We start from the raw sequence: 25,651 nt of genomic DNA on the forward strand, positions 1-25,651 counted from the left end.
AGGGGTGCATCCCCCCAGCTCCCATGGTACCCACATTGGTTAAATATGTTCCCCAACCTCCTCCTCTGCTGAAGGTATGACTGTCTGTGGGCTCCAGCACTCCTGACCATTGTTTCTTCACCTATTCCCGATTCAAGTTGTGCAAAAGCTGAGCCTGTGTCCCAGTAACTCGTTTTTCAGGGGGAAGGACTTTATCTCCTGCACTCCGTGGCTGTGACTGGCTTGGTCAGGAGTACAGCCCTTCCCCCCATCCCAGGAAGAGGCTTGCCCAATGCCCATCTCCTTGCCCATGCAAGAGCTTTGGCATGTTCATGTCAGCTAAGCTATAGCACAGGCTGTCCTGCTGCCAGCCACTGCCCTTCTGGCTTCCATCTCTCTCTCCATGTGTGATAGCTGCACCCACACTGAGTGAGTGGCTAGCATTTTGCTTCAGGCAGCCCTGACAAGGAGGCCTGGCTCAAACAGCCCTACTATGCAAACCACAAGAGCCACATGAGGCTACATCTTCCTTGAAACTAAGGAAATTAAGAACAAACCAGTAGTATGCTTTCAAGAGAATCCTCAGTTTCCATTCTGGCATGAAAGAAAAGACCCAGCATATTTATTCTGCCTCTACATTTGACAATGGCACACAGTGGGGTCTCAGCATCATGATCCATTGCTTAACTGGTTAACCAGGCCCAAAAAGGCTCATGAGCTGGCATCAGCTAAAGTGCAAGACTCACAGCCAGAACTGCCCAGGGCACATTTCTTTAGCCTGCCTGTTAAGAGGGTATTTGAAATGCCTTCCTGGGAGAGGCGACCTCCATAACTCAAGACAGTAATCTCCACCACAACTCTTCCAGCAGTAAAAAAGGAAGATGTCTGGGTGCAGGACTCCCTGCTGGCCACACTCCCCAGCACTGCAATGGCTGTACCAGGATAAAAGATTATGAATCCTCACACATCTCACTGGCTGAATGGCACAGGACCTTTAAGGCTGAGGTTATACACTAGGTTAATACAGACAGAACTTCATTTCTGCATGCTCATGCCTTCTAAGCCTTCAAATGCTATGTACTTCTCTGGTTTGCATTTAGCAAATAAGCATTAACCACCCTCATTTACTCATCCAAATATAACCAAATCAGGCTAATCCTTCCTACAGGCATGCTGGTCCTTAAAAACAAGGACATTTGTAAGGCATGCAGCTCCGCAGAGCATGGTCCCAGGGCACTGAAAGAGTCTCTTCAGCAGTCAGGCAGCAATGACTGGCAGTGCAGTTCTCTGAGAGGAGAAATGCCTTCCTGGAACAGGCTTTAATTTATCTGATTGTAAAGATGGGGTGTGACAAATACAGTAACTGACAGGTACTCTGCAGGCACAGAATGATGGAGCAGGATGATGCTGAGCTATGCTGACATGGCAAGACACATGAAAACCACAGACCTCTGATTCAAATGCCCCAAGCTGGGCTTGCAAATAACATCTCTGTGCACTGTTTCCAGTTGTCCTTCACAGGAGAAAACAGCTCCTGAAGATGAAAAGTGCAGACACCCAATACATTACTGAGAGACAGAGTGGCTCCATTTGTCTTCTATAGCAATTAACCAGCTACTCTCTGTACAAAGGAAAACATAGTAAGTCAATGACCAGTTTCCCCTGCCAAAGTAATTACCTGAAGTTACCGAGTCACCTTATGGCCAAGCCTGAACCACAGCAGTGCTGCTTTGCAGCTCACATTTGACAGAAATGGAGGCAGCTGGAGCTGAAAACTCAGGTACTGGATCTGATTCCCGCCTGGTGTTGGCAGGAGAGAGTGAGACCTTGGAGAAAAATGCAATACAGCAATACAGACAGCAGTCATCAGTCAGAAAGGCTTTCTGGCACAGGGAGGGCAGCACAAGTGACCCCTGGCAACCCAAGGCCACCTGCAGCAGAAGCTTCTCCCACCTCCTATTGATTCACAGTTGGAAGAGAAAACTCACCCTGAAAAAGTGGTATAAGGCTCAAGGTTAACAGAAACATTTCTGAGCACTGGAGGTGCTTCAAGAGAAGATGGAGGTGGGGACATTGGAGGTTTCCTGCACACAAAGGTATCTCATCTCAAACACTTGAGGAATTCACATGCCTACAACAGGATGTGCATCAAAATGCAATCAAAAAAATGCATTTCAATCCACTCTCCAACAAGCAAAGGAAAAATTAGCCAAGATCAAAGCACATCAGCCACATTCTCAAAATAGCAATCAATTTCTTGCTACCAGTATCCTCTTGTGCAGAGTTTCTTTCAGCAGATAGGAGGACAAATCACTTGATAAAATGGCCACTGTTCTGTCCTGGCAAACACAAAGGCAGCAAATATCCTAAGTCATAAGGAAGATGGTAAAGCTTCATAACCTAGAACCTTAGTACCAGGTTGTTGTTTATACTGAAATACAGGTGAGGGATATGTTTATGCTCTACTTCCCACACAAAAGCTACATGAATCATTTGCTGCTGGACTCAGCACTGTGCTCAGGAAGCCCCATGTGCACATTTAGGCCCAGGATCTCACTACTCACACCTTCATAAAACATGTCAGGACCCATCTTGTGATGTAGGGAACCAGTGTGGCACACAAAAAAGCTCACACCCAAAACAGGGCAGTCTGATCCACCCAGTGCTGGCAGTGATCCCTGCTCCATGCTAATCACCTTCCCCTTCTGAGCATGATACCAACAAAGGCCCAACACTTCACTCTGTAGACTCTCTTGACCCTGCCCAAAGCATAACTAGCTCCTGCTCTGCCATACACCAGTTGGTGCAAAGCCTCCTTTTGTGCAGAATTGTGGGGTTTCACTTTAACCCTCATTAACAATTTCCAACATCCCATTTTACCTTTTTGATTGCTGCTGAAAACTGAGTGGCATCTTGGAGAGGACCAGACATGATGACCCCAGGACACTCAACAGCTAGGTTCCACCATCAGGATTATTTTCCCTATTTATTACTTTGCTTACATTAAAGGTGGATTTCAGTTACTACTTAAACCAGCCCATCAGCTTTTATGTACAATGCCTTGAATGACTTCATCTCAGCAAACTGCCATGCTGCCGTTCACAGCACACAGCACAGGAGCTGGCACAGCGCTTTGGAGCTCCACAGGGAACAATTAAGGAACTGCTGACACTATTTTCCCGTGTAGTAATGTCATGCTGAGCTAGCCAGAATTCCAGGATGCATAATTTATCAACTGCCTGTATTTATGCTGGATTGAAGGGATTCTGCCTTTGTGAAAGAGCACACAAGGTGGTTCCAGAGAGCAAAATGCAATCACTGTGGGCCAACCACAAATTACTGCTCTACTGACACAAAACCAACTCCTCACCTATGAACATGCCTCCAGATCACCAGACTCGCAGAGAACACAACTAGTTTCCTCTTTCCACCCCATCACCAGCAAGTTTTCACACTCCTGCACCGTGTCACCAGCTGTGACCTCATTACTATGTATTGCTGCTTCTCTTGTTGCTTCCGCTGTTAGCTCTCATGGGTTCTGGTATCTAGGGATGAGCACACACATACACATACGAGGCACATATGCCCACAACACTTAGCAAGCACACTGCTGAGGGTACAGGATGGCACTGAATTGTACTGTGTGAAAATCCTTAGAACTGACCTGTTCAGAGTTGCAGATACACAGTTGATGCAGCCTGTGAGTTCCCTGTGTGCTGTGATCCGCTGAGGCTCTGTATCATACCTGTGCCTCCCCTTTCCTTGTATATCACAGAATACATCCAGTTGGAAGAGACTTCAAAGATCATCCAGTTGTCCCTTTGATGCACACAGGTGCAGAAAATGGAAACAAGGACTCTTAGAGACCACTGCATACTTTAGCTAGCACTGTGATTCCATTTTATCCATGGGCATTGCCCACTTACCGACAACTTTACTCTTCTTACTCACACATGGCTCAAAAAACTGCTTCTTTCGTGACTTCCCCTTCACCCCCCCAACCTCCCTATGTCCTCAAGAAAAACACTGCAGCCAGGGACTACAGAACACAGCCTGAAATGCTGCCCTGAGATTTTCCTTCACCAGGGCAAAGTGCTGCTGCATGCTACTGACTAGCTGGAGCAGGAGCCCAGCCAATGCTATTACCCATGCCTAACCCATCAGTAGTTTCAGATTAGAAGCCCACACCCTGTGCTGCCCTGTGTCCAAGTGATCCCAGTTGGTTTGATAGTTCTGCAAGGATGTAACCATTTCATGAGTTGCTTTTCCTCACACATACACACAAGATTTTTCACTCTCCCATGGTAATTTCCAGCCTGTGATCTTTACCCTCCTCATCAAGACACTTAACAAGGCACTGGGTTCAAGAAAAGCAAAGCAGCTATTACCTATGCAAATGTAAGCAGAGTGCTATTTCCTGATAAATCAGAGCCTAACAAAGCTCATTAAGGAGAGATACACAACAAAAAATCCACAGAGATCATAACTTTTATTTAAGTTAGCTGAGGATGTGTATTTGGCTCAGGACTATTTATCCTGGACTTAAAAAGAGACTGACTGTAAATAATACTAAAAAAAAATATATATATATAAATAGAAAAGGTAAGAGCAATCCCCATTTTCACAAGTGTCACAAACTTTGGAAACACTTTTATCACTTCTGCAAACTTTGCATACCCTCAAAGGGGCACAGTTTGGTTGCCAGACATAATGATATTTGAAAATATTAGTGCTTTACCCTGAAGTTTAACCACAGACATACTCCAGATGCATGTAATTGCCAGAGGGTATCAAAAGTGGTAATGGTTAGAAAAACAGACAAAATCCTTTTGCTTCTGGAACAGAAGAGGGCAGTTGAAATAGCTGTCAAGTGAAGACTGAAAAAAACCTCTCCACAGAATTTTGTTTTCACAGTCAAACATTCAATGGATGTTTATATACAGCTGATGCAATCTGCCATTTTCAAGATGTAGTCAAAGTTGTGCCAGTACAGGAAAAAACAAATTACAAACCAAAAATCAAAATCAATCTGTTCCTGCTCTCTAAACTGCTGGCTGCTCCAACGTGGGGCTGTTCAGGCGAGCCAGGAGAGGAGCCACAGGGCGATACACAAAGTGATCTAAGAAGGGTATGGAAAAGTGAAAATACACGAGATGAAAGGAAAGCATAGTGATAAAGGGAACATGGAGGGAAACAGTGACTAAGAGTGACTTCTACAGGACAAAAAACCCCCACATCCCAAGTATTAAAAGGACACTTTTGTGGTGCTTGCCACGAGTCAGAAGTAGTAATGGTAAAGATTACACTGTCTGCTGGAGACAGCCCGGAGTGAATTTGTTTCAGTGAACGTGGTTTGTTGCTGTGCTTCAGTTCATGGCAGTGCTATGGCTTCAGTTGCACACACACCAAGTAAACCTGAACAAACCCCCAAAGATTTTCAAAGGGAGTGAGCTAGGAAGAAAGTTTCAAACACCTCTGCTCTCAGTACCTGAGTGCTATGCGGTAGCCAACAAAACTATGCTTTGATTGGTGCTCATTTAAATTAATTCTACTGTAAAGAATGATCTCAGAAGAGCAACATGGCACTTACAACAGTGAAGTTAAAGATATGGTGCTACTTCCAGATCTGAAATCCATTAGAGTGTCCTTTTAAGTGCCTGTAGACTAGTATCTTAGCTGTAACTGAAGAAGAACAGTGGCAAATCCTAATGGAATAAGCCAAACCAAGAACGTTACAGTCTTCCACAGTAATGAAGAAACAGTCTATGGAACTACTGAATGGGACAAAAAAGCATGAAGGATAATAGCAGCATATGGTTTACAGTTGTCACTTTTCAGTTTATTAATGTTAGTGGTGCACTCAGCAATGGATGAAGCAAGGAATGACATTCTGACAAAGCTGGCAATTATCTACCACATGTCGACACTTAATAATGGTCTTTGTAAACAGCTAACTCCTTTTTTAACTTTACTTACAAAGCAGATACTATTTACATATAATATATATGTATATAACCACAAACCCCAAATTAAGTCAAATCCTCATCAAGGAAATTGCATTCCGAAGAAAATAAAACATAATACGATATTAAATAGCACATGTCCAAAAGATTTTGAAGGCATCATGATTTTCTTCCTCCAGTCATTTCCCCTGGATTTTAATAGACTAAATGCTTCATTTCAGAGTAAATAAGTGGAAATATTATGGAACAGCTCCGGTAAAGAATAGCTCCACTACTGAAAAACGCTCGAGGCATGGTGATCCAGGGCTCTGACTTAAAGCAGAAATAAACAGCATACAATGCCACAGCAAAGAAGTGGCCAATCAGTACCATTGGTTTGGGAGATAGCCTGTGTTGAAAAGAGAGAGATAAATCATGTAAATAAATACAATCAGACAGGACTGACCAATGTTCAGTTTGCAAGCAGAGGTGTCCACTTTAGACAACACACAGCCTTCCTGCCTCTTTAGGCTGCCCTGATTCTGCCATCTCAACTGAAAAATACAAATGTGCTTGTTCTGGAGCTGCTATACAGCCTCAATTCCTTACTACAGCACAGCCAACACACACTGCTGCTTTCTCTTCCTTTCTCATAATCTGCACCTGCCTTCAGCAACCCCAGGGGGTTACTCTCAACAGGCTGCGTCAGTTTCAGCTCTCATTCCAAAAAGGGAGAAACATTCTCACACGTTCAGAGTATTAGGATTTGTTGTGCATTCAGTGGTTTCTGAGAAGGCACAGATTTCCCTGTTCCTTATGTTCTTTTATGGGAGACCCCTCTCTTATGGGAGACTTTGCTCAACTTGCCAAGCATGAAATGTCTTCTCCAGCTCATCTGCTAGTCTGGACCCCTCCACCTCATTCAAACTCCTCTGCCACCTACATTAACTTCTCTTCAGCTTTTAGTGGTGATTTTTACAAAGGTAAAGAAGAGTCAACATTTAAAGTCAAAGCTTCTAATAAAGCTCCAACCTTCAGTATAATCCTAAAAACATAAGCTGATGGAGCTGATGGACTGGGAGCAAAGTAGATTCTCACAGAGGCTCGCAAAGCTTGACCCAGTTCACATAAACCATTACCAGTGCACTGAACTTACACAGATAGCAATCCAACAGGACCTGAGACACACTCTCCACCAAGTCTGAAGTAATGGAAACAAGCTTTCTTCAGCTGATGCAAGGAATCTGCAACATGAATTACACTGACTCAACAAATATATTCAACATTTAAAAACCTTTTCAACATATACCACAGTGACACGGAGTTTTCTGTTGTATTCAGTTGGATTTTGAGCTAGTTTCATTTTGGTAAGTAGTCTTACAGACTATCTACATCTTTTTGAATTACCTGACTCAAGAACAAGTGACTTCTGTTTGCAGCTTTGTCCATGGGGTTTTGTTTGTTTGTTTTTAGTACAAATTCCAGACTCACATTCACATTCCATAAACTCAGTTTACATAACACAAAACAACTAGGCAGAGAACACAAGCTAACTCATTAAACTCTTTTGATTGATGTGTTTTTTATATGTATCAGTATACATGCAGACAAACATGCAGACAAACATGCAGACATATGCTCATACACATCCCCTCCCCAGGAATTACATTTCAAGTTGTAATTAATCAACAGTTATCTTTAAAATATATTTACCGTCTGTGGCAGCAAAGAGTTCATAAAGTGCCTGGGCAAGAACATTCACCACAAAAGAATGAGATTTTTTTCTTGACCAGTAAAATGTTCTTTTTGCCTAAGAAGGGAAAAAAAAAAAAACCACAAATGTATTTCTGTCAGTAAATGCAGAAGAGCATTCCAAAAATTGCCAAAGAGGTGGTAAGAATCACACTTGTGAAAACAGAGTGGATTTAGTGATAGGCTAGAGTGGTTCCAAGCTAGGCCATGAAGGAGTTTTGGAAGCCTGTCAAACAAGTTATGCAGGCTCCTTACACCAAATATAGGTGGGAAAAAAAGGTAGTTCCAGGGTGTGCTCCATCTCATCCTACAGTAGGTGGCTGGGGTAGGTCACAAACTTGAAGACTAACATGCACTTAGCTCTCCCTGTTGACAAATTAGGAAATAACTGAAAGTTCAGTTCAGTGTGACTGGCTGAGATGAGATGCAAGTATTGTTATTATTGTTATTATTGAGATGCAAGTATTTGGTCAGGTAAGTCCTGCACTGTCCTGACACTCAGGGTCCCTCTCACTGCTTCCCAATTTTTAAATACACCTTTTATGGGCAAACAGAACCACAGAAACATTCAGGTTGGAAAAGACCCTCAGGATCACCAAGTCCAACCCAGAACCCTCTTCTGCAAGCTTCACCCCTAAACAACATCCCCAAGCACCACATCCAAACCACCTTGAAACACACCCAGGCTTGGTGACTCCACCACCTCCCTGGGCAGCACATTCCATTGCCTGACCACTCTTGCTGGGAAAAATTTCTTCCTACTGTCCAGTCTAACCCTGCCCTGCTGCAGCTTGAGACCTTTCCCTCTTGTTCTATCACTAATTACCTGTGAGAAGAATCATTGATGTGCAGTCTACAATTATTTTAACTGTAGTTTAGCCAAGGCAACATGCCTAACAAAAGTACAAGCAGTAAAGAGTAACTGAAAGATCTTATCATCCACTAATCTCACTGAAAAAATAAACCTAACACTGACACTGACACTGATGATTCCTGGGCACAAAGGGTGTCTACTAACTGTGAGATTAATGCAGCAGTCACGAGGCTAGTGGAGCATTGAGATGCATCTTGAAAACACTCACACAAGTGTAACAGTCTGAACCCATCCCATTTAAGATCCACCTACACTACACTACCTAGTATGGGATTATCAGGCTGTACCAGCAGGGCATGCTGACCAGACAGAACACACTCATCCCCTTAAGCAAAAGACAACAGGTCAGTAAGCACAGTTTTGAATCTGCCTTTTGCCACACAGCCTAAATTGTAGCTATGAGTAAATGTCCAACACAAAGTCTTGAAAACTGCTGTGCCTCACAATCACTGATATGTCCCTGAGTTGCATAAAACTTCAGCATGTGTCATTAAATTGAAGCAAAGGCTGCCCAATGTAAGTTTGAAATAAAGCATCACCTTAAGAATGTCAGAATCTTCATAAAGGTCTGGGATATCCTGGAGTAAACTTCTCCATATTTTAATATCATTTAAAATAACACTCATTCCTCCACCAGTCAGAGGGTGTCTGATATTATATGCATCTCCTAATAGGAGAACACCTAGGTAGAAAAGAAAGATGAATGGGCTAATGCACAGCCACTACATAATCTCAGAAATCAAACCATCTATTTATATTGTTTTCAAAATCACACTTACTAAGGATTTATTACTACTGTAAAATGAGTAACAACTAAAAATATAAAAAAGGAAAAAGACATAGGAAAAACAAACCAAACCAAACCATCAGCTGTCCTTAAATTAACAGGCTTAGAAAGACTTTAAGATGAAGGTTAAATGTTTTTTTTCCTTATAGGCATCCCTGTGTGGCAAAGGACACAAACACACAAGCACATTATAAGGTAATTTCTTTCCCTTTTTTGTCAAGTTTTCCTCAAAAAGACCACACTTGTACAAGCTTCAGCAACTGAGTGATTTAAGCTTAAAAACAAAGCAGGCACTGATTTGAAGTCTGGTGCCCAACACCAATATTCCAGGTAAACTATGCCCAGGGTACAGATTGTCAAATTATGAGTTTTCATAGAAGAATTACAAGACAGGTGTACTGAACAACAAATACACATCTGTGACAACAAAGCCCTAAGACCCATAGGAATTCTACAATGCCTTTCCCCCCTGTTTTTATTTCATAATACACACCTTTTTTGTTCACAGCTGAAGGAGGCAAGAAACTGGCTGGCATAGTCCTTAGACGATCATTCTGAACTGCTATTAAGAACTGCTCCTTCAAGTGATCTGCAATAACCAAAGATTTTCATTACACTGCCTGGGAGTCTAAAACAATTTGCACACAACCCACTTTAACCTCTTCCTACAGACATAATCCCTCTGAATTGATAAACTCATGGGTGTGTGCCAGACAGGCTGCTATGTGATGTGCAATCAAAGGCGGCTGTCTGGCTACTGCACACATGGAAAAAGCCCTCACAGTTCAGAAATAGAGTAGAGTAGAGTAGAGTAGAGTAGAGTAGAGTAGAGTAGAGTAGAGTAGAGTAGAGTAGAGCAGGGTAGAGTAGACCTGGTTGGAAGAGACCTTCAAGATCATCATGTCCAACCCATCAACCAATCCAACCCACCTAAACAACTAACCCATGGCACCAAGCACCCCATCAAGTCTCCTCCTGAACACCTCCAATGATGGTGACTCCACCACCTCCCCGGGCAGCCCATTCCAATGGGCAATCACTCTCTCTGTATAGAACTTCTTCCTAACATCCAATCTAAACCTCCCCTGGAGCAGCCTGAGACTGTGTCCTCTTATTCTGGCACTGGCTGCCTGGGAGAAGAGACCAACATCCGCCTGTCTACAACCTCCCTTCAGGTAGTTGTAGAGAGTAATAAGGTCACCCCTGAGTCTCCTCCTCTCCAGGCTCCAGGTTCAATGGATTCAACAAGATCTGCCTTTTTTTGGAACATTAAATTGCAGCAATTAAGGATGGGAAACTTTCTAGACTCACCAGGCAATTGTGGATGAATATTTGTAATCAGGTATTCTTTCAAATTTTTTGGCATTTCCCCTCGAATATCTACGAGGACCCGAGTCTCAGTTGAAGAAATCTGATAGATTAGCACTGGACTAGTTTTAGCTAAAACAAGTTCAGCATAATTAGCTTTGAACTGTGGTGCATCCTTAGAAATAAAAAGATGGGGGAGAAAAATGGAGACTGATTAATGAAAGACATTAAACTTCAGATGCATGAAACCATTTTCTGAAATACTTGGAAATAAAATCCTACATCAGCTTAAATTTGTGTTACTTTTCTCTTCACATGGACAAGAGAAGTGTTTTCAAAACCAAAGTTTGGAACTTCAGTGTAGGTACAATTCTTTTGGCAATGCTTTCTAATGTTGAGTAGAGTATATGTTAAGTTATATATGTCATCTTACTATCTCCCTACTGTTTAACACGTGCAATTGAAGAATCTGTTATGTGTTCAATGCAGTAGCTTTTGGTAAGATCTCTTTGTTTTCTTTTCACAAAGAAAGTGGTGGGAGAAAAAGAAACACACTAGTCTGTATCCACATCAATGCAGATACCAGCTGAGGAAGAATCATTGGGTCCTGCCTATGCCTCAGACAAATTTCCAAAAGCAGAGAAACAGGAGGCGCTTGGGTAGTGGTAACCAGGTAACCAGGACCCAAAAAGGACTGAAATCACTCCAAGCCAATGCTCCTGGTTCAGTGAAATTCTATAGGTTTTGTACCTTAACTGTACCCTTACTGTTTCTGCTGTCAATGCACTAGTTAATGCAGCAGAGAACAAGACCCAGCCAGGATTTCTCACTGGGTTCCCTAACTACTCGGGTACCAATTTAGAATCCCACTTTCTCTTGAAGTTTCTAGGTCCTGAAGGTATGTTGTTCAGCTGAGATTAACACCATACTCCACTCTTAGAAGCAGAAATCTAACTTTTAACAGTATCTACTTAAAAACCACACAACCCCTCCAAACTGGCTCACACTTTTTAAGTGTTTAAAGAGTTGAAAATCTGCTCTGTAATATGCACCAAACGTGTTGTCTAACATGGCAAGTTTTGGCTGTCCTAGAGCTGGGACGAGAGCATGCATCACTAATTTGAGAGTTAAAAAACACAGGCCAGAATTTCTAAACACTCCTCAGAGGGACACATAAATTGATAAAACAGCTGGACAAACATCTAAAAACATAGTTCTGTTATCTAAAAACATCCTTTCTGTGGAGAAAAATTAATGAGAACAATATAGTGAAATTCAGACAGACATGAAGCAGCAGTAACACAGTGGCTTACAGATTATTATGCATAAAAGTTACCTTCAAAATGCAACCAACAAAATGGGATGAAACTGTAACTTTGTTGGAGACCAAGTTTTTTCTGAACTTGGAGAAAAGCCCGTCAGCTACCACAGTGAGTGGTGCATGAAGTTCCTGCAGCATAAAAAAAGAATAAGAAAAGATATGACATTTTCAACTGTGCTTCAGAATAGGGGGAAACCACTCCCTCCAAGCTCTCATTTTCAATTGTGCATCAGGCATTCTACAAAACAATACACATATTATATATGTGGTCTGTGATCTTCTTACAGCTGCTATAAGAAACACAGTCCTTTTTTGCCTTCCTCATATTCATATTTAACTCTATTGCCTCTAAAAGCGGATCTAACAACATACTTTAGCTTTTTTTTAGACATGCATTCAGGTAACTGTGGAGACTGTGTAGGATCTTGGATTAAGACAAGAAAGCAGAGTAATTGCTCCTTTCAGCCTATCATACCCTTCAGAAGAAAAAAGAAAACACTGAAGAAATTTCAAATTAAAGAACTGTCCATAAGGAACTAACCAAACACAAAGCCAAGCTCTAACAATCAGAAATGCAGTAATAATACCAAGACCTTTTAAAAGAGACTCTCAGTGTGCTTATACACTATTTATTCTGACAGTTCCTACGTCAAAATGCAAAATGGAATCTGAGTGAACAGATCAGGTTCAGCTTGAACATATGCACAAATTCCTAATGTGTCACACACAGATTGTTCTCTAACATAAGCAAATTATTCTGACTACTAAAATATGTACTTTAAATACTTTTCTGTTATGGTAATATAACAATGTTGTTATATTAGAAAGCATTCAGAGGTAGGTGTTTCCTTCTGGATACAGCTTTCTCAGTGTCAGTATATTCAGTGACTTAACTGCAAACGGCTATAGATTAGTACTGAGCATTAGTCCTTGGCATCTGCTGAGCCAGCATGTGAGAGGGTTCCTCTACAAGCAGCTCTCTTCTGCATAGGAATGGACTCCATCACTTGTGTCACACAATCCTTACATTTTTTACTGTGTGAAGTCAGACAATCAGAAGAGAGCAGAGCTGAATAAAATAACATTTAAGGTGTCTGAGCTTATTTATAGAAGTCAACTCCCGCATAGAGATACTAAACCTCTTTCCTATGGATTCCTGCCTCAGATGATTCCAAGCTCTAATTATTCCTGCAATTAGAGCAAAGACACCTGCCCATATGGGTTCTCTGATGCCTAATAAGCTGAACACTCATGCTACAGTTTTTCCATAGTCCACGTACTAAAACCTTTACTCAGCTCCCTGGTTTTGATAAATTTCCTAAGTTGAGCTCTAGCACACTGGCTAATCTGAACCTCATTGAAGAGAATAAAGATCTCAAGGTAATTTAGTAAACAACAGGCATGGAGAAAAGAGGAAAACTCAGAGATCAGCGTCCTTTCTTTATGCAAGCAGTCCTTAGGAATGTAAACAGGCTTTAGGTTTGGGGTTTTATTTCCCTAAGTAGCTTCCCAGCTGTAAAAAGTGATAGCTAGAGAAACACAGTTAGTAAGAAATGTTTAGTTCTTACACTGGGTTTCTAAAATCAAAGGAGCTCTAGGTCAGCTCTTTCCAGCTACAGTACCTCAGCATTCAGAGCAAAACATGAATTTGTTTATCTCCACTATACAGATAGGAAGCTCAAGGCCTTATGAACAACATCCATGCAGTGTAAACATCAGATGCAGTCTAAAACACTGGCTACTCTTCTGTTGGTCAAGTAAGTCTCAAGTAACATTACCACATCCAAAAGTGCATAAAACTTAAATATCAAAGCAAAACATGCACTCTACCCCTCCACTCTCCAAAAATAATCCCAAAAAAAACTCTTTCCTGCATTGCTGGAGCTGGGAAAAAAAGCCCCAACAAACCATCCCCTCAAAAACCTCCTCCTCTCTAAACTCCATATCTTTCCAGTATCCATGAGTGATTTAATTCTAATAGGTATTTATTCTTTATTGTGACGTGCAAGACAGACCAAGGACCAGGACTTGGAACTCACCCTTCATCCAGCTGCCTCAAGAGGGGTCAAGGATATTATTTCCACTCAGCTCTCTCACAGCTTCCTACCTAAGAGCATTCTACCATCAAGAGGGCTGAAAAGCCATTTGTCTGAGGAGGGTCTAAAACATCTCCTACATCTAGGTCAAATATTTTAAAGAGGTTTATTACATATGGTTTTATATCACCATTTCCATTTCTAAAGGACCTAAAGATGAGAGATTTTATTAGCAAAGCCCAGAGCAGGATCTTCCAGCTATTCAGGAACTTCTGCAGTCGTGTATGGATAGAGAGAACAGGCAGGAAACTCTTGTCTTCCCCATCAGAGCACAAGTGAATGTTCTGGCTACATAACTTTGGGCAGCAAATAAATTTTTAAGTCAACAAAGAAGATTACAAATTTGGCTTTTCTATATGTGACATATATAATTTGGCTTTTCTGTATGTGATAAATATATCCTTTAAGAAAAGGATAGCTGCAGAACTCTCTAGCTGAATGTTTTGGTGTAAAAAGGAAAACAAAGATTAATTCTAAACGAATTTCGTTGGTCAGATGTGAGATGTACCATAGCAAATATCTCTAATATTCTCCCTCTCACTCACTCCACCTTCAGTCTGTCTGTCTTTCGTTTCTTGGCCAGAATGCATGCCACTGACCCTGGACTGAAACTGGTAAGATAAGAAAACTAACTTTTTAACAACTGCTTTGAGCTAATTAATTTCCCTTAATATTCTTTTCTCTCTCTTTCTCCTTTTTTGCCTAATTAACTGGAGGGGAAAGGGAAGGGGGAGAGAGGTTGGGGGGAACCCAAGGTGGGATCCTCCTGTGAGGGGGATTTTCCTGTGTTATTTCCTGTAAATTCCTGTATAATATTGTAAATACTGTATATTTTGTATATATTCATTGCATTTCACCATTGCTTGTAAAATACAGCCTTCATTCACTTCTCTGACTGGGTTAGCTGTGATTGATGTGGGTACGGGTGGATTAAACCATCTCACCACTACACTATAGAACAGGCAGTAGATGCAGAACTTCAGCACACAGGTTCTACCCAGACTGGTCTTTCATAAACGTTTTAAGCTCATACTGTTTCACAGCATTTAGCCAGCAGTTCAGCATTAGTTGAGCCAAAGAACATGAATAGAATAGAATAGAATAGAATAGAATAGAATAGAATAGAATAGAATAGAATAGAATAGACCAGACCAGGTTGGAAGAGACCTTCAAGATCATCCTGTCCAACCCATCAACCTATCCAACACACCTAAACAACTAACCCATGGCACCAAGCACCCCATCAAGTCTCCTCCTGAACACCTCCAATGATGGTGACTCCACCACCTCCCTGAGCAGCCCATTCCAATGGGTAATCACTCTCTCTGTATAGAACTTCTTCCTAACATCCAGCCTAAACCTCCCCTGTGAACCAGTGATACAACTAAAACAGGCCAGAAGTCTCCTTCACTGATCAAGAACTGACTGGACAGAGCTTTCCCTATCAACAGGCACCTGTCTTCAGACACCTCAGTCAATGGTGGAATATGTAGAACTGCAGACTATCACACACAGGCAAAACACAAATCTTAAAATACTGTTTTTTTTCCACCAGTAACTCTCAAAAGACTTTAAACTCCCAGCTCTGAAGTATCCAGAGACACTGAAAGCAGAAGCTGCACAGTAAGTTAATAACAAGAATTCTCATATGCCAGGACTGTACCCACCAAAAAATAATCTCCCTTTATTAAAGCTTTTGATTTCCTGACAACTGCATTATTTCTGTACCCATGCTCCAAATACATTTTCTAAAATACTGTGTGTATATATATATTAAAAAAATCAATCTTTGATTTGCTCAATAGTTTTCCAAAGACTGTAACAGAAAACTGTCTTACCTTGGTGTCTCCAGTTTCTTTGTCCTTGTACTGGACACCCACAACACAGTCATCTTCCTCAAGCAGTTGCAGCACAGTCCCCTCAATGAATTTTGCACTGAAATAAAATGGAAGAGTTAGAACAGAATGAAAAGGGGTTATGATGTAACATTTCTCTTGACACAAAAGCCAAAACAGATTTTCACTAACCTTGTCTCTGTCAAACTATTTGTTTAAATTTGACAATTATGTGTTCTTGTCCGATTTCAGGAACCATATTAAACATCAAAAGGTGCCTGTCATGAGTTTCAGGTCATCATTACCACTTTGTTTGATACCTATTCCAAAATGGTAGTGCTTGTCTTAAACACTCTAACAAGTAGCAGAATCCTCAGCTGAGCTTCAGGTGCTCCACAGCCATGTGAGAGAAGCAGAGAGGAGTATGACATCGAATGGCCAGAAATCAGGCCATTGACTGAGTTATCCCTGCAAAATGGTGGGAAATGCAGACATTGCAGCTGAGACCTAGCTCCAAGCAGAATTTAGGAGCAAGACCCAAAGCAGCACTTCAACACTTAATAATCTAACCTGCTCAGGACACAAGACATCTAGCTTTTCACCTCAGGAATTCAGGAACAGTTGTGGTTTTTTTTTTTTCCTTTTGCTATTTATGCTTTTAAAGTTCTGCTTACATTGGGAGCTCAAACTGAGCATCCATCACTTCTACCTCCCTATCAAGAGCTATTTGGGGTTCAAAAATTAAAAAGACTTGATAGGATGCTTGGTGCCATGGTTTAGTTGTTTAGGTGGGTTGGATTGGTTGATGGGTTGGATGTGATGATCTTGAAGGTCTCTTCCAACTTGGTCTATTCTATTCTATTCTATTCTATTCTATTCTATTCTATTCTATTCTATTCTATTCTATTCTATTCTATTCCATTCCATTCCATTCCATTCCATTCCATTCTAAATACCTGTAACCTGATATCCCTTGTTGAGTCTGAGATGTCAGGCCTGATCCCAGCAGTTCATACTTAGCAGACTGAAATGGACACACTTTCTCCTTCACAAATATTTTCACACCCAGATGGAATTTCACAACTTGAAAAAATGAGCTTAAGTTTCACATGAGAATACTACAGTTTGATATTTTAATCTCTCAGAGGGAACATGAGCAACTCAATTCATGTGAGCCAGCACAGAAATTTCCAAACAGATTGTGACTGGCTGGCTTTGCCAGGAAACAGACAGGTTGACAGCACCAATACATGAATGTGTACATACACTGGAAGAAACATCCACAGCAAGGGAGTGCAGCAACATCTCAGGTTAATATTAGGTGAATCAGAGTTCTGCGGATCCTATCAGCTTTAAATTTCTTTTGCAGTTGTCATTTCAGTTGCCAAAGTAAGTGCTCACTTATTTTGATTCACACACTATAAAAATAATTAACTAATGATGACCTCCCTCTTCCCTCTGCAAAAGTAATTTTACTCATCTGAAATAAATTAGTGTTTTCTAACACTTATAATGAGGATCCATTCATCAGCAATAATTATCCCCTATATTTTCACAACCTAGGAGATGAAAACAAGGCCTCATGGTACTATTAAGAGTTTTTCATTTCTCCAGCACCTTAATCTAAAATGCATTTTTCTATGCTACAATTAAAACATAAACAAAATTAACACTGAAGACAATGTGGGAAAAGGGGAAAGAACTGGATTTCAGTCACAAACAGCTTTTGCAAGTTTCTGCTTCAAAAACTCTGTACAGCTACTGGAGTTTACTGTGTAAATTGAGCAGGTGCCCAAATGTCACTGAACTTGAAGCCTCAAGAAGAAGCCTTTAGTTTTCATAGCTATTCACCACAGTTGTCTTTAATTTTATCTGTGCTACAGAGCCATTATCTTTCAGTGCTACTTTTAGTAATTCATATGATGTAACAGATGTGATAGGAAAAAGCAATTTTCCAGTTCAGAACAAAAGAAGCATATAAGGTAAATAGATGATAATGCCACATTTCCTTTGTAAGAATTACATAGGGGAGGGGGGAAAAAACAACAACAAACAAATGACCCTAAAAAATCACCACCAACAAAACCCATCCCCCAGAAAACAGCACCTAAAATCTGTTTTGAGTCATTAAAGGTTTCCTTCTCATCTTTTGTATAAAAGGGGAAAAAAATCCATTAAGGAGGAAAGACCAAACACTAATTTATATTTCATTAGGAAGATGCCTTCAAGATTCTTGAACACTGAAGTTAATGACTGGAAAGAGCTACTTCCATTTAGTCTGCTTTTCTAGTTACTTTGCTTGGCTTCTTGCTATCAGAAGGAGCAGAACCATACGCAAATGTAAAAGCAGCTTTATTTCTGGCATCACAGAAATGGAAGAAATACATGCTCATGGCAGAAGGGTTGGACTAGATGTCCTTCAAGGTACTCTTGCAACCCAGAGCATTCTATGATTCTAAGAAATTGTATCAGATTTGCCACTTGTTTCTTGACCAAGGAAGTTCTATGCATTGCTCACTGAGAAGAGGTCACTTCTGGTAAAATGTCAAACCCTTCATCCTCGACTGTTCTCTCAGGCAGATGGACCAGTACCCTGCCTAATCTTTCAACTACAGAAATGCAGGCTTTAAATATTAACTTGTCCCAAAGGCTGAAGTAATTTCATAGTTTCATAGTTTCATAGTTTCATTCAGGGTTGGAAGGGACCACACGGATCATCTAGTTCCAACCCCCCTGCCATGGGCAGGGACACCCCACACTAGATCAGGCTGGCCAGAGCCTCATCCAGCCTGCTCTTAAACACCTCCAGGGACGGGGCCTCAACCACCTCCCTGGACAACCCATTCCAGGGTTTCACCACTCTCATGGTGAAGAACCTCCTCCTCACATCTAGCCTGAATCTCCCCACCTCCAGCTTCATTCCATTCCCCCTAGTCCTGTCACTACCTGAGATCCGGAGAAGTCCTTCCCCAGCCTTCCTGTAGGCCCCCTTCAGATACTGGAAGGCCACAATTAGGTCACCTCGGAGCCTTCTCTTCTCCAGACTGAACAGCCCCAACTCCTCCAGTCTGTCCTCATAGGAGAGGTGCTCCAGCCCTCTGATCATCCTTGTGGCCCTTCTCTGGACACGTTCCAGCACCTCCACATCCCTCTTGTAATAGGGGCTCCAGAACTGGACACAGTACTCCAGGTGGGGTCTCACCAGGGCTGAGTAGAGGGGGAGGATCACCTCCCTCGACCTGCTGGCCACACTTCTCCTGATGCAGCCCAGGATCTGATTGGCTTTGCGGGCTGCAAGTGCACATTGAGAGCTCCTGTTGAGCTTTTTGTCCACCAGCACCCCCAAGTCTCTCTCCTCAGGGCTACTTTCCAGCCAGTCACTGCCCAGCCTGTATTTGTGCCTGGGATTGCCTCGACCCAGATGCAGGACCCTGCACATGTAAGATGTAGAAAAGCCTGTCCACAGAAAACAAAGTAACTACAGCTGTTACTTTCTCTCAGTCTGGGTCACTGCAGCCCTCTGTGTTGGGACAGCGTGAAATGGCTAAGGAATCTCAGGGATACTGGGAACAGTGCTTCTGAATCTTTGGATCCCACCTGGGCCCATTCACAAGGTGACTCACTTGGACTCTGCCATAGCTGCCCTTCGGAGACCCATGATGAACTGTCCATGATGAAAAGATCTTCCACTCGCCACGCGGCCATCCTCAGATGTGGGATAAGGAATTTCAACTTCCAAGTTGCTCTCTCTGTCATGAACTATGTAGCCATTTACTACTTGTGAATCTATGCCTTCTATGGTATCTGCAAAACATGAACAAATAGATGAGTTTTTAAAAGCCTTTAAGCAAGCTTAACTAGGTATGAAGAGTATTTATTTACATGGAGTCCAATTTTCTTAATCAAAACACACACCCATAAGTATTTTCCAAAGGGAAAAATAGAAGACATTTAAATTCAGATATTAAAAGTAAATAATGTATGTCTTCATTTTCCCTCTGGGCATGCTTTCCTATGTACATAACTGAGTGTGCCAACTGCTGTGCTATAGATATATTTACATTCTGAAATTGACTCACCTTCAAGACCCAGGTCTTTAAGTGCCTTAAAACCTCCAGGCTGCAACAATTCTCCAACGATCCTATCAGGTTCTTTCAGGTCTCTCTCTATCACAGTCACTCTTCTTCCATCTCTTGAGAGCACGGTGGCCAAGGAAGAACCAAGGACGCCTGATCCCACAATGATAATTTCTGGATCATACTGGGGTGATAATGTAGCATTTGGAACAGTCTCTGTCATACAGACCTCCGAAAATTTTACTTCTCTTTTACCCTTTTGAGAAGAAAGCAAACAAAGTCATACATGGCAATGCACCTGTACCTTAACCTTGTCAGAGAGAGCATGGGTTGTTGGAGAGCAGTTTCATTTTGTCCCCAGATTAAATCAGTCATACTGTGCAACACAAAAAATTCACAACACATTTCCAAACAAAATCAAGAAACTCACTTAAAACTACACTGCTGATCAAAGACAAACCACTAACATAGCCTCAGACTGAAAGTTAAGGTCCTGTAAAAGGCAGCAAGCCAAGGCTGGTCTATAAAGTAACACAGCAATGCTTTCATATCAGTGAGCCACTACCACGAGGAGGCCTCAGCCCTTTCCAGTGAAAAAAAACCATTATCAGATTAACTGGAAAATGTATTCCTCTAATTAATTTTGCTGTAAATGAACCTACCTACCTACCATAGGAAAAGTGTCAGGAGAAGCAGCTACTTGGGAAATGTTATAAAGAAGGGGCTCTGAGATGATAACTCAAAAGTCAAAGCAAAATTACCCTTCACCTACCATTCACTACATTTAGAACTGTTAAGAATTGACATACATCAGATTACTTATCAGTTAACACACAAACTGGTCTAAACTGGTACCTGAAGACCAGCTATATTACAGTATCTTCCCAAGAGCACCTAATTGCATACACTTCAAAGTGAAAAAAACTTAAAAGGGCAATTTCAGTGCAAACCTGCAAGTCATTTCTCCAGCTGGTAGACCAAAGAATAGAGTCCAATTCACTCTTACACAAATGCCTGAGCACTGACCATGCTAAAAATACAATTGCATCAGTGAAACAAATACCCAGAATAACACTGACACCAGAGTTTTTAGTGGCATATTGTCATGTTTAGGATCATAGGATGTTAGGGGTTGGAAGGGACCTTTGAAGATCATCAAGTCCAACCCCCCTGCCAGAGCAGGCTCATGGAATCTAGCACAGGTCACACAGAAATGCATCCAGTTGGGTCCTGAAAGTCTCCAGAGAAGGAGACTCCACAACCTCTCTGGGGAGCCTGTTCAAGTACCCTGTGATCCTCACAGTGAAGAAGTTCCTCCTCATGTTGAGGTGGAACTCCTGTGCTGTAGTTTATACCCACTGCCCCTTGTTCTATCACAGGGTGCAACTGAGCAGAGCCTGTCCCCTCCCTCTTGACACCCAGCCTTCAGGTATTTATAAACATTTATTAAATCCCCTCTCAGTCTTCTCCTCTCCAGACTAAACAGCCCCAGGGCTCTCAGCCTCTCCTCATAGGGCATATGCTTCAGTCCTTTAATCATCCTGGTGGTGTCTGCTGGTATCCAGGCAGAAAATTCACTCTTGCAGAACTTTTTTTTTTTTTTGTTTGGTTAAACCTTGTTATCTTGATCTGAAAAGCACAGATATTCCCAACAAGCAAAATAATGATTACGGGAAGATTTCATTGTAATAGCCACCGCTGCGCTTTATTTTATGAAGTATTGATGGGTTTGTTCTTTTTGCATGGAGGCAAAGCAAACCATGAGCTGCAGTTGTGCATTATGAAAGATTTATGGAAAATGAAATTATTTTAAAATCCCCTTCTTTCACCACCACCAATTCCCCTTTCCCACCATACCTGCCCCTTTTCCACCCCACCTGCCTCATTTCCCCCCTTTTTCCCCTCAAATCCCAGGGCACCTGGGCTCTGTTGGAGTCTACTCCCACCCCAGCTGTGGCCACTTTGCCCTCCCCACCCACTCCCCTATTTAATCCCCCCCAGGAAAGGCAGAAGCCCCAAGTTGAGCCCATCTGGGCTGGAGGAACCTCCTCTTGTCACTGGTGAGTCCCTGTGGTGCACACTGGGTGATGGTGGTGGTGACAACAAAGGCCGGGGGGCCTGGTGGCCCCCCGGTTGTTAGGAACATGATTGATGACTACTGCAATATCATCCACAGGTGCTGGCTGGGCCTCCTTACTGGGGCTGAGCTCCTCTGTGTGGTATCTTGGCTGCTGAGGGTCTTGCCCTGGGCTCCGGGATGGCTGCAAAAATGGTGATGGTGGAGTAGGAGCTGTTTAATCATAAAATTGTTAGGGTTGGAAGGGACCTCAAGGATCACCTACTTCCAACCCCCCTGCCACAGGCAGGGACGCCTCACGCTACATCAGGTTGCTCAGAGCCATATCTAGCCTGGCCTTAAAAATCTCCAGGCTTCTAACCCCTCCCTGGGCAACCTGTCCCAGTGTCTCACCACCCTCATGCTGAAGAACTTCTTCTTATCATCCAATCTGAATCTACCCATTTCTATTTTTTTCCATTTCCCCTAGTCCTATCATTACCTGGCACCCTAAAAAGTCCTTCACTAGCTTTCTTGTAGGCCCCCTTAACATACTGGAAGGCCACAATTAGGTCTGCTTAGAGCCTTCTCTTCTCCAGACTGAACAGCCCCAACTCCCTCAGTCTATCCTCATAAGAGAGGTGCTCCAGCCCTCTGATCATCCTGGTTGCCCTTCTCTGGACATGTTCCAGCATGTTCAGATCCTTCCTGCAACAGGGGCTCCAGAACTGAATGCAGTACTCCAGTATCTACAATGTAGCAAGGGAGAGTAAAACTATCTGAATTTAGGTAACACAAGATGTTGGGGGGAAGGCAGGCTTTGCCAGAGGGGGGAAAAAAACACAGGCAAACAAACCATCCACAAAACCACCAACAAAATAAAAATACAGAACCCTTGAGTTGCTGTCAAAACCTGTTTCAAGCTCTTGTGCAAAGGGTCACTGCTCAGGGTAAAAATGTTCAGAAGCACACAGGCAAGTGGCCAAGCACTGATGGCCCACAGACATAGTGAATATGCATGTGCAGTTGGTAGTCTTCGATGGCAGGACTCCAGCCACAAACCACAGCTCTCTCCACTGTCACAGCAAGTCTCATGCTGGGCTCAGCAGAACAGACTGAGCTCAGGTCCTGGAGCTATTCTACAATCAATAGTTCAGCAATAACTTACAAATAACTCTATATGTAGTTGTCTAAACAAATGTATTAGGAAGCTGACTACAGAGCCTTGGAACAGCTGAGGTTGGATAGGAATTCTGGAGGTCATCAAGTCCAAAGCTCCCCATTCAAGCCGGGTCAGCGTAGATTGGCCTGTACCATATCCAGGTGAACTCTGAGTATCTCTAAGGATGGTGACTCCATCTTCTCTCTGGACAACATATTCCAGTGCACAGTCACAGTGAACAAGCATGTGTTTCAGTTTGTCCTCACTGCCTCTGGTCCTGCCACTGGGCATCACTGAAAAGTGCCAGGCTCCATGCTTTTGCACCCTCCCTTTAGGTATTAACATGCATTGATGAGATCCTCCCAAGCCTTCTCTTCTCCAGGCTGAATAGTCCCAGCTCTCTCAGCCCTTCCTCACAGAAGAGATGTTCCAGCATCTCTACAACTGACTGGCAATTACTTTACTACAAATCTTTCTTCAAACACGTTTAACTCTATAAAACCTCTGGTCTACCACTTAAATAAGTTTCACTATTTCTTTTACCATGTGAACCTAACACAGAATATGACCAATCAAGACACCCACCATCTGAATACAAACCCCCTCCAACACTTTTTCGGCTCTTTTCCCTCACAAGGACAGAGAGTCTGTGGCCAAATAGAACAGCTGGAGGGCACTGCACCCTACGTGTCACGTTGAACCTACCTTTCTGGCTTTGGGTTGTTCAGCTTGTTGAGATGCAGCGGTGGGTTTGGCCCAGAAGAAACCAACAAGCGGTAAAGCCGAGAGAATATCGGAGAGCATCCCCAAGTGGGTCTTCCGCCGCTGCTGCTGCTGCTGCTGCTGCTTGGGTCCCCTGAAACGGTACCTGTACGACAGCAGCAAGCCGAGGGAGAAAAACACTAACACGGAGAGCAGCACCTCCTTATTGGCATAGGTCATGAGGTCTCCACACTTTTTATACACATAGATGAAGGAAGCGATACCCAGAAAGGTCCACATCGTGAGGGGACTGATCACTGTTGCTGGTTCCTTCCCCAAAGCTTTCCGGCTGGCGGATGCTGCCCAAAACGGGGCTTGGAGCAGAGTGTGAAAAAATATGTATGTAGAGAGGCGCAAACACTTTCGTTGCGGTGGGACGGAGATCGTAAAAAAACACGGCGCGTCACAAAACCCCGAGGCTGCCGCAGGAGCCCAGAAAGAGGTTCAAGAAACACCCCCAAAAAATCAGTAGGAGTTGTCCTAAAAACCACCGAGCCCCGCACAGCGCCCGGGGGAACTGCACAGCGCCGCGCACCACACGCGATGCCCCTGGAGCTCGTCCCCGCCGTGGCCTGGGGGTTCTCCTCCCTACCGCCTCCCGGTGTCACCCCTCCGCTGTGTCCAGCCCCGCCTCGGCTGCTGGGACGGATGCGCCTCCGTTGGTCCGAGCCTCCACGCCCCGCGAGTCAGACGACGGCGCTGCGAGGGGGCTGCCTGTGACGCGCCCAGGAAGGCGGTTCCGACGCAGGAAGGCTCACGTGAGGCCCGGGGTGCGCGGCTGAAGCTCTACCTGCTCTGTCAGGGGCCCCCCCCACCCCCAGCCGCCTCACGGAAGGAGGACACGGCGCTGTCTTCCCCACCCTCTCCGCCTGGTTTCCCGCCCAGCGCCCCGAACCCCGGGGGCGCCCCACAGTCAGCACCCGGCGAGAGCAGGGCGGGGGCGGGGCGAGGAGGCGGAGCGAAGGGACGGGACCATGCTAATGAGAACGCGCCTCCACCTCCGCCTGGGTACCGCGCGCCCCATGCCTCAGAGGTAGCTGGCCAATCAGCGGTGCTATGCCGAGATGGCGCTATGGCCAGGCGCCCAATCGGAGCGCGAGAAAGGCAGGGCTTGCGCCGGCCGGCAGCTAGGGCGATGTGACGACGGGGAGGGCGGGGCGGGAGCGCGGCGGTTGCCGTGGCTACGGGATGAGGGCTTGCTGCTCGCCGGGGAGGAGTGGTCCCCGCCGCATCCCTCTGCCCAATGGCAGCTGCGCGTGCCCGATGTCAAGCGCAGGCGCTTGTGGGGTGGCCGAAGGCAGCGCGGCGTGGGGCGCTCAGGTAGCGGTGGTGTGCTCGCTTGTGCTCGGCTCGGAGGCTGAGAGCAAACGGTGCAAAGGACAGCAGCGTTTGTCTCGGCGCTAGGCAGTCCTTGGTGGACGGCACCGTACTGCAGCTTGGGCAAACTAAACCATTTTACCAAGGGAAAGGGGTGAATTTGGGGTTGCAGTGCAGCCAGAGGCGCAGGGGCAGTCTGGCAGCCCCTCAGCCGCAAATTGGACCCAAAAGTGCAAAATCTATGGGAGAAGTGGGGGGGCGAGAAGAGAAGAGTCGAGTCTGCTGTGCCCCAGCCTTAATAACGGGAAGTGGAATTTGGAGATTTGGTCTAACAGTTTTGTGCAAGATGTTAGCTTATGGTTGGACTCGATGTTCTTAAGGTCT

At 43.7% G+C, this 25,651-nt stretch overlaps 1 protein-coding gene across 1 annotated transcript; it reads right to left on the minus strand.

Moving 5' to 3' along the window:
- Positions 1–4,449: 4,449 nt before the first annotated feature.
- Positions 4,450–24,757, minus strand: SQLE (squalene epoxidase). Its single transcript, XM_068155556.1, has 11 exons — positions 23,894–24,757; positions 19,974–20,226; positions 19,518–19,698; positions 15,898–15,994; positions 11,979–12,092; positions 10,646–10,817; positions 9,828–9,923; positions 9,087–9,229; positions 7,635–7,731; positions 7,078–7,165; positions 4,450–6,330 (listed from the first exon to the last, which is right to left on the minus strand). Exons 1-11 carry the CDS (start codon positions 24,188–24,190, stop codon positions 6,138–6,140), a joined length of 1,731 nt encoding a protein of 576 aa, XP_068011657.1. The 5' UTR covers positions 24,191–24,757; the 3' UTR covers positions 4,450–6,137.
- Between the last annotated feature and the right edge of the window lie 894 nt (positions 24,758–25,651).

Source organism: Melanerpes formicivorus, unplaced genomic scaffold, assembly GCF_026170545.1.
Source record: "Melanerpes formicivorus ecotype bairdi unplaced genomic scaffold, bMelFor1.0.p_v2 SCAF_32, whole genome shotgun sequence".
In the NCBI taxonomy this organism is placed as follows: Eukaryota; Metazoa; Chordata; class Aves; order Piciformes; family Picidae; genus Melanerpes; species Melanerpes formicivorus.